This window comes from Peromyscus leucopus, chromosome 6 (genome assembly GCF_004664715.2).
Source record: "Peromyscus leucopus breed LL Stock chromosome 6, UCI_PerLeu_2.1, whole genome shotgun sequence".
NCBI classification, from domain to species: Eukaryota; Metazoa; Chordata; class Mammalia; order Rodentia; family Cricetidae; genus Peromyscus; species Peromyscus leucopus.
Genome location: NC_051068.1, coordinates 88,637,389 through 88,652,421, shown reverse-complemented (window position 1 = coordinate 88,652,421; position 15,033 = coordinate 88,637,389). Strand labels below are relative to the sequence as shown.

Genomic DNA, 15,033 nt, shown 5'->3' with positions numbered 1-15,033 from the left:
ATAAGTATACATATATAGAAAATTTTTGAAGATTTTGTAATGATTAATCTATATTAATTATGACTTTTGCAAATATAAGAAAGTCTTTATTTTTAGTTTTAATTTAAATAATAATAGAGGCTGAAGCCAAAGGAGAGTGGAATTATGATGAACTATATATTGAGAGATAATGTTTATTAGTTTGTTAAATACAGTATTTTGTTATTAAATATGCACATTTAGTACTACAGAAAAGCAAGCCAGTAAGCCTTTCATAGGCTGCCCAAAACAGGCTTCCTTAGACTATTCCAGAGGTGGTTTCAGGTCCCAGATTTCCTTATTACTAATTTCACATTGATCTGCTCCACTATAAACTTTCCTGTTTCCTATTAATGTATGCAATTCTCTGATTTGATAAGGTTGCTCTCTTCCATTATCTTCCTTTTATATGCTAAATTAATAATAATTTGGTTGAACCTCTTGAGAGAGGAGAAAATGTGTCTTTACCAATATGATTGTGTACAAATGGACAAGATGTAATTCAGTTTTTATTGCTTCTTCTTTGCCAATCAAGATGCAAATAAGGAAAAGAAAAAGTCCTTAAGAATGAATTTATTTTATTCCACTTTGTATTTCTTCTTAATAGGAAACATTAAAGGTTATTTGAACTACAGAAACTTTCCTACCAAGGTGAATATTTATAGGAAGTGAGACATAACCTTGTCTCAGATTAGTGACTATAATATGTGAATATACAATGTTTGTACAAGAAAGTAGGTAACATTGGGGTGTTTGTGTCTATAAGCACTTGTAAGGGTTTCAGCCATCAAAGCCATCACTAAATGTAAACAAACACCTACCCTAACATCATCTTTTCCCTCCCCCCCCACTTTAGATTTCCTTCATTGTATCTCCACTGTTGACCAGGATGGAAGTCACCCTGTAACCCAGGCAGGCATTAATCTCCTAGCAATTCTCCTGCTACAATGTTCCAAGTGCTGGGATTACAGTCACCAAATATTACAGCAACTACCTCCTGTTTCTTTTGTATTTAATTCTGATTGTTCTTATTTCTCTGTTGTACATAAATTAGTTTATAATTGCATTATTTCTTAAAGTTTTAGTTTTCATTTTAGGTCAAACATTTAGACCTGTAGTCTTTTCTTGCTTTTATTGACAGGAAATGTGTGATGCTTTTTCACCAAGAAAAAACACCATGAATAAATAACAGACTTCTTTCATTCACTCAATTCTTTATCTTCAGCTATATATTCTGTTCAGTTCTGTAACAGTATATTAAGAGCTCTATATTTGAGATGAGCTTCGGAACTATATACATTCTTTCATGCTTATCTCTGAGTGGTACAATGGATAACCAAACTGGAGTCACTTTATTCTGCCCTTGTCTATCATTCAACTTCTAAGTGTCTATAAAACTGTGTACAATCTAATTAGACTCTTTAGTGAGTTTTGAGCCAGGTAGTGTTTCAGTTTGTTTTGAACTGCCATGATATGTACTAAGATGTAGTCAGTATGTCATGAACATATTAGGTGTGAAAATACTAACTGCTGCTAATTCCAGATATGAAATTCCCTATACACCAATAGAGGTAGATCATTTCCAGAAGAGATCATATCTTCTGTAAGGCAATTTTTCACTGGTGGCATTTTGTTACCAGTGCATCAACACTTTGAACACTGACTCTATTTGAAGAAATCCTGCCATCTGGAATTGCTCCCTCTAGTAGTGCTATTTAAATCACCCTGGGATAATGATTCTTAATCATCATCAACTTAGTTAGAAAAATTAAAAGGATTTTCTGTTCAATTCATGCCTTCCTTTGTGTTTGTCTAGATAGCTTGTTGTTTATTTGTGATGTTTAAACAACTTTATTACTGGCATATCTTTCAGGGCATTTTTAACCTACATAGTCAATGAGAAAGCTTATATTATCTGATGTTATCAAGTTATAATTCATATACACATTATTATACCTACTTATTTAATACTTATTTTGCTTTAGAGTAGTACTAACCCCAAATATGATCAAAGAAGCCTTGTCTATAGGACATGGTATCATGTAGGTACTACATTGTAGGAGCATAGAGTTTGAGAATCATTTCAATAGAGTAGACTTTTGAAGCAATAAGTAATGTGCTGATTTGTCAGACAAAGCTAAGACATTATAAAAGCTAAGAACAGCCATGAGAAACACACACACACACACACATTGTTTAGATATAAGATATTTCAATTCATAAACCCTAAGTAAATAAAATGGACATTTTTGAAACAAGAAAACCAAACAAGGAATAAGTAGATATATAAATGTTGACACTAAGGTCCACAAAACACAGAAGACAAAGTCACAAGATCATACAGTGTGCTTCATCCCAGGGAGCCTGTGCTAAATTGTTGAGGTCAGAGTGAAGATTGATAAAAACTTTATGAAGATGTTTTTCAGTATTAGTCAAGATAAGCTGATACAAAATTTCTAAGCCTTTAAAATAAAACTAAAATCAGTCTTTCTGTATCCTTAATATCCTAAATGTAAAATTGATTAAAACAGAGAACATGGCTACATACTGTTTAAAACAGAATTCTAAAGCATTTAGCTATTCCTTTGTTTGCTCTTGTAGAGGTGGTGGGATCTGGAAAAAGTGGAGCCCATTAATGGTGAGATGAAAAGTCTCATTCTATAGCCAACTTATTCATAGAATCAATTTATATTCTGAGGGTTAAGAGGAGTCACATGAACGAAGTGTACAATCACAAGGGTAAGTTACACATGACAAAAACATGTTATTACATAAAGGAGTTTGAATAAATAACAACAGCCTGCTGTAATGAATAATCTGACATAAACTCACTTCTACCTCCTACACCTGGCTGGGGCATGGAAATACATTACAAGAACAATTCTGTGTTTTTAAAGAAACTGAGGTTTTCAAGACTTGGGTCTTCTTTTCTTACAATTTTCTCATAAGCACTCAGAATTCTCCTCATATTAATTATTCTATTCTTGGATCATGTTCTGATTTCCTCAATTAGTGTGTTTGTTTATTCATTCAATAAATACTGAATATATGGGTAAAGAGGTGAGATATTTATTAGATAGGAAAGGACAAAAGAGTGGCCAAGACATAGAGCACAGAGACTGTCTTTAGGATTTATTTGAGAAGGATTTAGAGGATGGTTTTGGCTTAGTCCATGAAGCATTTTCCATGGAACTCTAAGAAAGGACCTGAGTAACATCACGTGAACTCACACTAAAATGTAGAGCATGGTAGTACAGGGGAGACAGAACCAGGAAGATCCCTGGATTGTGTTTGTCAGTCAGTCTAGTCCAGTCAAATGAGTGAGATTAAGCTACTAGGAGACATCTATCTCAAAAAAATAAGGTGGATAGTAATTGAAGAAAACACCAACCAGATCTCTAGTCTGTACACAAGCACACACACACACTACACACACACACACACACACACACACACACACACACACACATACACACCCCACAAACACATACACACACATACACCACATCACACAATGCACTCACACACACAGTAGAAGATTCATAATATGACAAACATCTTATGATTTAACAGAGGAGATACAATCATAAGAGAAAATAGTAATAAGTGCTGCATAAATATTTTTAAAAGGCTCATTAAAAATTGTTGTGTAAATTTGGGAGGGGAAAGCAATCCATTCCTACTCCCATTCACTGACCCTGATTTTGTGATAGAAATAGTGTCCATGGCTATAGACACAAAGAGAGATAAAGCATGTTTTTAATGTTGCATTATTGGAATTACTTCTTTTTGAAGTGCAAGAAATACCACACAAAACTTTTTATGGAAAATGTGATATTTGAGCTGCATATTAAACTTAGATAAAATCTTGATATACAGGCAAAGAGGAAAGTGCTTTCTGGGGAAGAGCAAACCCATGAGTCCCACCGCTTTTGCAGATTCCTCACTGAACTTATTTGTATTCTCCTGAACGGCTGGATGGATAGCAACAGAAGGCCTAGCTTGCTCACATTGCAACACTTTTTGAGTAAAGAGAGACAAATGCTCTTAAGAAACATTTTATTTTATTGTTGTGCCAGGTGAACTGAGGTTGTTTGGGACAGGACCTGGCCACATAGTACCAGGCTAGTGTAGACCTCAAGATCCTTGTTTGCCATCCTCCTGAGTGCTGGGGATTACATATGTGTTCCACCATGCTTTGCAACAAAACTTCTTAGAAATATTTCAACAACAGTTTTGGAAATTATTGTTAATGTAGTTAAAATTGCATCATGCTTTATAGAGAGCTGATTTATGATAGTCCTGTGTCTGCAGCATTCTATAGTAAGTAGCTGAGGTCATGTAAACATCATTATAGTACACTGCACAAGCAATTTGAGCTAATATTTTCTTTTTAATACTTGTTGTTCATGAGCAGATTCTATCAGCAATATTATTCAGTTGCTTTCACGTATTTGTTGTTCTTCATATAATTTATGTAAGTTGGGCTAGAGGAAAGGAATGGAGTCATAAATTCCTCTGGTGAATTTATTATTTGATGAACAACACCCATAGACATGTTATTATGGAAACTGAGAGGCAAGGTGATGCCAAGAACTTTCTAGAAATCTCTATAAAAGAATTCAGAAATACAGGTACAAAAGAAGAAACACAGAGAAAAAAATCAACTCTCTTTTTAATGTGATCCTTTTAATGTGATCTCCATGCCTTCTTGCCTTGAACATTTTGAAATTCAGTAAATGTGAAAAACTTTCCTAACCTCCTTTCTTTAATAGATCATTGGACTGTCCCAGAATTTTAACTATTTAATTGGTTCCATGTTGTATGCAGTCACACAAGCTTATGCTTTGCACACTGGGCACAAAGCAGTGTCAACGTACAGGTTAGATTTTGTGTTTGTATATTCAGTTTCTCTGTGAGCTGTCCATGACTAGCCTAAATATTTTGATTTGTTTTTCAAATTAAGACATCATTTGTATTTTTCTTTTCTTCTAAAAATCATACGAGGAGTAACCTGTTGGGTATAAATATAATGTGTGATGAATTTCAACTGGAATTTCCTCAAACACTGTAGTCTGCTATGAGGAACTCTTTACAGATCTAACATTCCTGAAAGTTGAGAAGGGGTAACAACAGCAAGGGTGGAGGGGTATGAGAGGTACTCTGTATGATTCTGAGTCTTTAGTGTATGAGACATAAGGGTTATAGATTTGATTAAAGGCCCTTTGGCAGAGTTACAATATTTGCATGTAATATTACAGTTTAAATTTATCTTCATATATATTGATGCTATTAGTTATTCTGTAAGTCCCATTGCGATGACATTAGTATATAGGTATGAACGATAGCCCAGTTAATTGCAAGTTTAATGGTGAGAAATTAAAAGACAATTCTTATGATTTTATACTCTTTCTATGATTTTATACTAGATTAGAAATGTATTTTTAAAGCTACATGTTGTGTGTGTGTGTGTGGTAAGCGTGTGTGTGTGTGTGTGTGTGTGTGTGTGTGTGTGTGTGTCTGCATGTGCGTCTGCACGCGCACTTGACTACATGTGCCAATGTAGAGTCCAGACTACTTCTTTCTGACTAATTGCTACGAGACAGGTCCTTGCAATAAACCCAAACGCTTGTCCTTTCTCGGCTAGGCTGCTTGAGTTGGCATGCCAACATGGGGTCTGACTGTGTCCATCCATAGCTGGGTTTCCAGACATGTACAGCTATGTTGGACTTGAATGTGGGTTCTGAAGATTAAAATCGGGTCCTCACATTTGCATAGTACATATTCTTACTGAGTCACCTCTCCAGCTCCTAAAAAATACTTTAAAAATTATTTTATAAATGTTTTAATTTTAATGTACTGTACCAAAAGCAACAAATAAATTAATTAATAAATATTGCCACCATAGTGTTAACTTTACATTAAAGAAATCAATCTCTGAGGTTTTAGCTGACAAGTGTCATACACTGAGTTGACTGAAGTCCAAATTTTGCAAAGGATTTGTCCAGGGACCACATCTCAACAGTGTAGTTTAAACAAGGGTAGTGTTTAAAAATCCGTTGCCATTACAGAGCACTTTAAGACCAATAGGAAATTGAGGAGCATATATGCAAATTCATAGATCATCTCAATGACCTTACCTCAACTACCAAGACAGCAGTTTGATTTTGTATCTCTTTTCGTAGCTTCACTACTGCCAATTACATTTTGATTGCTTTTAGGTAAAAATTTGGTTAATTAACACGTAAGTAAGTCAGGTGCCATGCCTTATTTTATAGTGTGCAATTTTATCCAGTTTCTTAGCATATTTTCTTATTATAAAAATTTAGTTTTTTTCTAATAATTTCCAGACTTTAGATAATTCTTAGACATGTCATAGCTTGGGAAGAGTCTGCCACAGACTATGTGTTTTGATATGGATCCCTCTCACATACTTCCCACATCTCTTCAGTGAGAAGAAATCCTTTTAGAGAGAACATAAGTTTTCATTTTGCTTTTCAAAGGGAATGTTTCAATAAATATGTTTTTGCTTGAGGTAGGAAACGTTGGTCTTCAGCATCAGTAGAAATGTAAATGATCTTGTGAGGTTTGATTGGTGACTAGAAAGAAGTCTGAAACTATGTCTCACTTATGAGGGGTAGTAGAACAGGACGGTGGTGTAGAGATTGACCAATAGGAGACCCTGAATTCCAAACATAAGATTAAAAACATCATGCTCTTGTTTTAGACGTTCATCCTCAAGCCTTCCTCTTTTGTGATCTTACTAAGGATACCCAATAAGGAAATTATTCAAATTTTGATGAAGTGTCAAATATTATTGTAGAATGAGAAAGTAATTCTACAATGCAACAAAGAAGTTTTGAGAATTTCAAGCTAGGAACATAGCTATGTTCATGAAGTATCTGCTGTGTAGGAATTAGACTCAGAGTCCTGATTTTCATGTGGCAGATCTCCTAAGTGTCAATAATCTCAGAACATTCTGGAAGTAGACACAGGGAATCTCTTGGGAAAGTTGGCTAGCTAGAGCAGTCAAATCAGCAAGCTCAGGATTCATTGAGAAACCTTGCCTAAGTAAATAAAGTGAAACATGGTCAAGGAAGATGCTCTGCATTAACCTCTGACCTCCACACAGGTACAGACACACATACACTTGTACATATATCCTGTGTGAATCTGCCTATACTCATATGAACATGCATGTACACATGTACATTCAACATACACATGTATACACATAATATTGCCTAGGCTAATGGTTTCATATTAGAGGCCCTGATATGTTTTCCCACAGTATCATGAGAGGAGACATATATGATCAAGAAAAAAGCCAGGTACAGAAATGATGGACACAAGTGTTTTCTTCTGATAGTGATGATTACACAAGAATCAGTTGCAAAGATACAGACAATAATTTTTTTAAAGAAAAATGAAGGAAATCAGTGTCATTTTGACCTATTCCATTTTCCTGAAAGAAGAGTAAGAAATAGTATTTGCTTTTCCAAAGTAAAAGTTCAGTTAGGTTATAGAAAATTTAGACAAAGTGAAAGTGGGAAGTTTTTTGTTTTTTCAAAATACAGATGGGCTACCTTGAACCCTAATTATTTATTATGCCAGGTTTTCTGGTGTGTCACTATATGGTGTTGCCAATTACCATTAATCCAAGTTATGTTCTAATTCAGGGAGATCTTTTTGATTAGACATTGTGAGACATTTAGCAATATGACTATTGAAATTCCCTTAGTTCCCATCACACTCATATTGCTTTTTCACAATTTTCTTATTTAGGGCAAGAGTTCTGGCTATGTTGCCTTGGCTAGAACAAAAAGTTTGGTGCTTGAGAATATTGCTGAATCATAGTTACAGTTTGTGTCTGCGATGTGAGCTAGCTTCATGTTGCTAGATATAAAGCATTATTGTTTAAGATGGGAAGATAGTGTCCTTCCTCAATTCAAGCAGTTTCTCTTTAGCAAGACAAGTGGAAAAATATTTATGCTATAACTATTGCTTCCTTAAAAGTCTAGCAGTCACAGAAATGTATAGATATGTCTATATCACCTCTGTTGGACTGATCCTTAAGTGAGACTTCAGTATAAATGCTTTGTTTGAAGCCTACCCTGACATATTTACAACCTCCCATCTTCATGGCTCAGTGCCAAGGAGGAGAACACTCCATGATTCTGATTCATGGGGATTGTGTTTTGCTATAATGCTCAAATAATGATCTGTTTAAATTTTTTTCTTGGAAAAGACTGAAGAAACCCACTCTCCTAGCAAGGTCATCACTGAACTCAATGCCTTCAGTTTAAAAGCACAGAGATGCCATCTAGCAGCTACTGTCAGGAATTTCCTACTCAGATACGCTGCTCTGTCTATGAAACTGAAAATTAAGTCAATTTGTACAGGTCTCAGTTTTAACAGTTTACTAATTTTGTGGCATATTGCATATAATATAGAAATTTCATCACAATGTAATTGATTGGCATCTCTTAAAATAGGAATTGTCATAGGTTTATGAGTTTGTTTTTTTTTTCTTTTTCTAAAAAGATCTGGGAGCCTGTTAATTAGACTTTAATTAAGAAAACACAATTCAAATAAATTTACTGAGAAAAAAATCAATATTTCTATATGAAATTACAAATAATTAATTAGAGGTGAATTGCCTTCCTTTGGCAAGGGAATACGAATCTTTCTAATTTTGTCATGTATTAAATGAGAAGGAGAAAATTGAGTATATGCTGAAAGTGGAGTTCGTTGTAGGAACATGGATGTTTCAACATTTTAATATTGTAATAAAATTTGTTTCCAAGTAATTTACCATAATATGGGGATATCTAGGTATTTTTAAACTATCATTTGGACAGCTAAACCCCAATCATGGCAGGGGAGGGGAATTCACACATGCAAGCATTATATAGTCTTTCATAAGATGGAATTTGGTAGTAGTGATGGTAAATTATCATCTTTTTAGAAAAATTAAATAAGAAAACAAACAGGGATTTAAAATGATGATGTCCAATGTGGGTAGAATCTTATACCTTAAAATATCTTCAAATTTCAAGATATCTTCCCCTTTGCCATTTTTCTGTATCCATACATGATTATATTTACAGTAAGCACATAGTATAAGATGTTAGATCATGAAAGATAATATATTGCTTTTTGAAATTTATGTTGGCCTAGTATCTTAACATGTTCACATGTGAACAGAAGCTGGTTAGAGTTTCTATTTCAGTGACATTTCTTAAGAAATGTTTGTGTGTCCCCAGACTGTCTTCTGATGTACTATATTATTAAAATTTTAATTTTAATGTCATCAAGTACAACATTTCAAAATTCTGATTTTTAAAAATCTAATCTTTTAACTAGAACAGAACTAAATTAAAGTGGAGAAAATGTTTACTTCATAGGCTGATTGACAATTATTTTGAGAGCACAGGGCTGCTATTTGAAATGTTTTCTTTGATAAAGCTTGGTAAGCAAAAATAGTTTGGTAAACATAAAATTAGGCCCTATTCATTCCCATAAAAGTGATATTTTGTCTACAAATCCAAAACATCTATATATTAAATTACTTAGTATAAAGTTTTTAATATTCTCTGTTATTTCATGTAAATATAAAGCAAAATGTTATGATGAGGTCTTTGAATGCTATCTTGAAACATCTGGAAACTGAGAATCATTTGAAAAGTTAATGGACCTCTTTGCTCCCCTGGATTTCTCAACTCAGTGATACCAACCATTCAGAGTTTGGACTGACCTAATTGGAAAGTTTTAAACTACAGAATAATCAGAAATATCATTTAAAAACCCAAAGATCAAATTAATAAATGCAGGGATGCTTATTTTGCTAATTCATCTCTTTATTTAGCAAAATATTAAGAACTAACTGCCAACAATGATGGTATTTAAACATTAAAGATCCCAGACACATTCAGTCAATCATACAGCAGTCAATAGAATCTGCACTTCCAAATTCTCAAAGAAAGCCATAACCAACTTTAAGTCCAGGAACTTATTCTGTACTAATTTATTAATTGTGTTTTTGAAAGTATGCTTTTACAAGACATTCAAAATTATATAGATGAGAAAATGTAGTCACAAGTTTTAGCCAGTATCACTTGAAAGTGAGAATGGAATATGTTACTACAGGTGCAGGAACATAAAGGGAAAAATAAAAAAAAAAAAACATATAAACAAAGTGGTGACATTTAATATGGTGTAAAATGCTTCACAACTATACCATAGTAAGCACAATATGCCATCAAGCTTATTAAGATGGCCCTCACATGTTGTTTGAAGCTTTCAGAATGTCAGTGTCAGAACAACTATAGGTTTAGAATGAAATTGTTTTATTTTCCTCAGATCTCTCTAAATATGAAAACGCTACAGTATTATTATATCATTATAATTTTACACCATATACTAGGGTAGGCTTTGAAATATCACAACTACAGTGATAGTTTGTAGTAGGTTACATCTTAGTTACGTTCGATTGTTTTCTTCAGTTACACAGACAATGTCAACCCATAAAATAACTTTACAAGATTCAAAACACAGCACTGAGTGGCATTTATAATATGGCATCATTTTCCCAATCATGTCACGGTGCTGTCCACCAGCTAAGTAAGGAAAATAATAAATGATTCCATCCCTTGCTCTCTCAGTTCCCTTACGCCTTACTCTGGAGAACTATGCATTTCTTAGAATGTTTGCCTCTCAGAATGACTACCCTTTTATTATCAAGGCTTTCCTCACACATCGCTGGAAATATTTTTCCATTGCTCCCTGCTTTGTACCAGATGAGCCGAGCGTTCACTTTCATTGCTGGATAATTTACAGAGTTCCACAGCTATATCGTAACTCATTCTTTCTACCGCCCTCCTTAGTTTAAGAGGCTTCTGACTTCCTGTGTCTCAACACAGATCATCAGAACTTCCTTGGGGTTCCCTAATTTTCTTCAGTAAAAGGAAAGAAACACAAAGTCCCTTTCGCAACGTCTTTTGACCATGCAGATAGTGCAGCTTTGCTGCTGTCGTGGGTTACAAGCAGCCTCCCCAATGTTTTGGACACAAACCGCAACACGTCTGCGATGGGAGTATTATTGACCAGCACCAGCTGGAAAAAGCTTCCCTGCTTTCAACAAAGAGACCGCGCACCATCTAACACAGGCTTATAAACTGCATTGTTTCTGCTGCAAACTCCCTTGGATGGCCCGTCCTACTTCAGAAGAGAACGTTAAGCAGCTGGACAGCGAATAAGCCAAATTCCCTGGAGAACCGCATTGCCTGCTACCCATATACATTATCTTCGTTCTGGTCCCTCCCCCCTCACACCAGGAGGACTCTACCTTAAAAAGCTAGCCCTCCGGTAGTTCACCTTGTTATCTTCCAAGCAGTGTGGATGCACCAGGCACCACAGGGTAGCTGAAAGAACAGTCCCCCATTCCGTTTTGGACACCACCACCCACCCCCCTTTCTCGATCAGGTAATTACAATCTGCACATTTATTTCAAATGAGTCAAAAATTTGCCCCTACCTTGGAAGGATCTAATCCAGCAAGTAAAGACAGAAGAAGGAGGTTGAGAAGGCTGGACCTCGCCTGCATTGTGATGTGGATTTTTGCCTCTCTTTACTCTGTTTTATGTAGCCACTCCACTCACTGCGGAGACCTTTCCCACGTCAGTTGCACTTTCTGCCTGCCAGTCAGAGCAGAGTGGAGGCAGAGGCGGCGGCGGCAGCAGTAGCAGCAGCGGCAGCCGCCCTGGGGGGCGATCATTCCGCAGGCGTCTAGGAGTAGGGAGTCCGGGAGCTCAGGAGCTGGGACCTGCTGCGGCGGGCGCTGGCCGAGGTGCTGAAGCGCCTCCACCTGGTGCGCCCTGGTCTACCCTTCTCTCCTGCTAGATATCCACCTCAAAAGTTTTGACCCAAGAAGATAAAGGGAGTTACTGCTAAGAGGTGCGGAGACCTGAGCAACGGATATGACATCACTACAGCTCCTGGGGTTTTGTAGGTGGTGGGGGTGTTTTGCGGGAATTTGTTAGCCAAAGGACTCTCACGCTCCAGTTCAACCGTGGCTGGCAACTTGAGCTGCAGATAGAGTCAGCTGTACACAGTATTATGAAACAGGCGCCGCACTGGAACCTTCTGTCATTGACAGAGGACTTGATTTCAAATTTGGTGCTTTCGATAAAGTTTGCAACTAGACTGCCAATGTCCTTTTTTTTTCTTTTTCCCTATTCAAGGTACATGTATAAAGAATTACAGATTCATTTGGTTATTAAGAGATATATATATGTCATTTACAAATACTTAATTGTAAAATATTTTGGGTGAGGCAGTGTGCACTTATTTTGGGGGGAATTCTGTAAGCCTGAAAATACATTGCAGGAATAAAGTGAAGTGCCTTTGTATTTAGTACAGATATACTTCATTAGTCCCCTCAAATGATCTTCCCCTAAATTCACATCCGTACCCAGAAATGTAGTCTCTTTGTCAACTTGACCTGTGTTTGTATCCAAAGAAAAAAATGTATGAAGGGTACCCAATGGGATAGCAGAATAAATTGTTTCTAAGTTTTGAATCAATGAAAAGATTTTTGTTTTCCAGAGCTGAGTCCTGGGTGGGGGGTTGGGGGGACTAGTCAGCAAGGAAAAGCAAGGCATCTTCACTCAGTCTGAAACATGACTACACTCATGTTTTATTTCAGACAGTTTTATTTGTCTGAAACTAAAACAATGTAAATGTTCTCAATGAGATGACCAGGTGGAGAGGATTTGGTAGCCACCAGAAAAACCATCTTCATACAATCACACCTTCCATAATTCAGTTTTTACTGTTTTATAAAAAGTAATACTTCCTAAGAGTTAAGATATGCAAACCAGATCTATGGCATTTATTATGTGTACATTCACATTAAACAAGACAATTTGGTTGAGGTGTTGGACACATACCGTGTTCAAGATTCGCCTCTATATTTTCATTAAAACTATTCCATTTTTCAGTGTAAAACCCACAGTTAGGATTCAAATATTTAGAGCTATAGTCCGGAGAGTCTCTTATCATACTATCTCTTTTTGTCCAGATACTGTTCATGTCTGCATTTGTGTATAACTACTTTGATTCTTTTTTTTTTAACTTTTAAAATGTAGATGACATAAAGAAAACTACATCTGAAAATTTCATTGTGAAGGAGAGGGTTGTGCATCTAAAGAGACTACAGAATAGTAGAAAATGGGTAGAATCACTTAGGGTTTAATTACAACCCAATCATCGCAACCATATTTATAATTTCACATTATTTTTTAGTATAAAAATTAAAAATATTTATCTTGAAACTACAGAGTTATACCCACACCCTCTGGGATAACTTTCTAAAGCATATTTATAGCTAGTTTTTATTTACATATTTTAAAAACCTATTTCCATTCTATTATTAACATGGTATAATAAAATGTTCTTTTTTTTTAGTAATTCACATCTAAGAGTTAGAATTTTTATTCTCAGCCATATAAAATCTTTCTGTGAGACTGGAGGGTCAAAAATTAGTTTACCAAGTAGTGATAGTTGAAAAACAGAATCTTTGTTGATTTTATCTAGTCTGTAAATACATGCTATATTGTTTGCAGACTAGATAATAAACAGTAATTGTACTACATGTATTTAGATTATTTTTTCATCCTAAAGCATCATAAAGCATGTAATTTATATGATGAAAAATATCATTATACATTATACATTTCACGATTAACAGGAGTTCTTGTGGCAACATTTTTTTATAAAAATAAAATACTCTGAGCTCAAGGTTCACAGTATCAGTAAACGGAGCAAAAGTTCTGTGTGGACGTTTGCCCCTGTAACTTTGCATTCTGTGCGTTTTGCAGTACTAGGGTAGCATTTGTAAGACGGGGTTTGTAACACTCCGTGTATGAAAGCTTGTCAGAAAGAACTGATAGGAAAGGATGATGATATCTAGGGTTCTAAACTAAGCACTACATGATAATTATCTTACAAATGAAAACAGATGATCAGAGCATCCCTACAGCACGCTTCTTTTAAGAGAAACTCAGTCATTTGTAGAGAACAATCAAGTTCAGTAATAAATCAAAGCTGTGCTAAACCTGCCACGGCACAACAAAAGCTCTAAACAAAGCAGCAGAAATTCACCAAACCCTACCTCCCTCTGGATCCTTGCTAAAATAAAACAGCACAATTGCTTAATTCTCAAAGTAGACTTCTATACCTTTTTCTTAGTCACTCATTTTGTGGCTGAGCCCTATCACATTTCCATACACTCAATTTAATGACACTGAAGTCATGCTGTTCAATGTATCTGTATATGCACGGAATATTTCTCATGTAAGGGAAAAAGTCCATGAAGCACTTTGTATTTTGTCTTACCTTAATTAATCCAAAGGGTCATTCATCTATAGGAAATATTGAAGTTTCTATTTTATTTTATCTTGTGGTTTCGCATTAGTGACTACTGTCAACTTAAAGCATATTAAAAATATTAACATAAATAAATAAATATTAATATTTATAAATCTTGAATTTTCAGTAGAGACATGAAAATATAATATATTTGTAAATACCTCTGAATGTTAGCCTGTTATTCCTACAATGGGCATAATTTATTTTGAAATCTATGCAGCACTACCAAAAATTTATTTAGTAGAGTTAAAAGAGTTAGTTTCAAAAATGAAATTGTATTCACAGGTAATACTAAGAACAATTAAAGGTATTAAAATGTGTGGCCTGATATTACAAAGAAAATTCTTATTTACATAATGCATTTAAATAACTATTTTAAATATTTCATTATTGTTTGGATGAGAAGCTATAGTATACCTCTTTCACAATTTTTGTGGTTCCTTAGTATTTTAGATATGTCCTAGTGTGCTAAAAAATTCCCATACTGTTTTTGTTTCATTTGTCACCTAACATTAAGAGATTTCATTATGTTTAAATAAAAGCTAGAATTACCTAAAGGCAGGATAAACCCCTCAACATTTCTTTT

The 15,033-nt window shown here is 35.0% G+C and overlaps 1 protein-coding gene across 1 annotated transcript in view; it reads right to left on the bottom strand.

The window, feature by feature from the left end:
- Positions 1 to 12,021, bottom strand: part of Olfm3 (olfactomedin 3) — a 221,288-nt gene extending 209,267 nt beyond the window's left edge. The window contains exon 1 of the mRNA XM_028856300.2: positions 11,554 to 12,021. Within this exon, the coding sequence (XP_028712133.1) occupies positions 11,554 to 11,622 (69 nt within the window). The 5' untranslated portion in view covers positions 11,623 to 12,021. The remainder of the gene's footprint in view (positions 1 to 11,553) is intronic.
- Between the last annotated feature and the right edge of the window lie 3,012 nt (positions 12,022 to 15,033).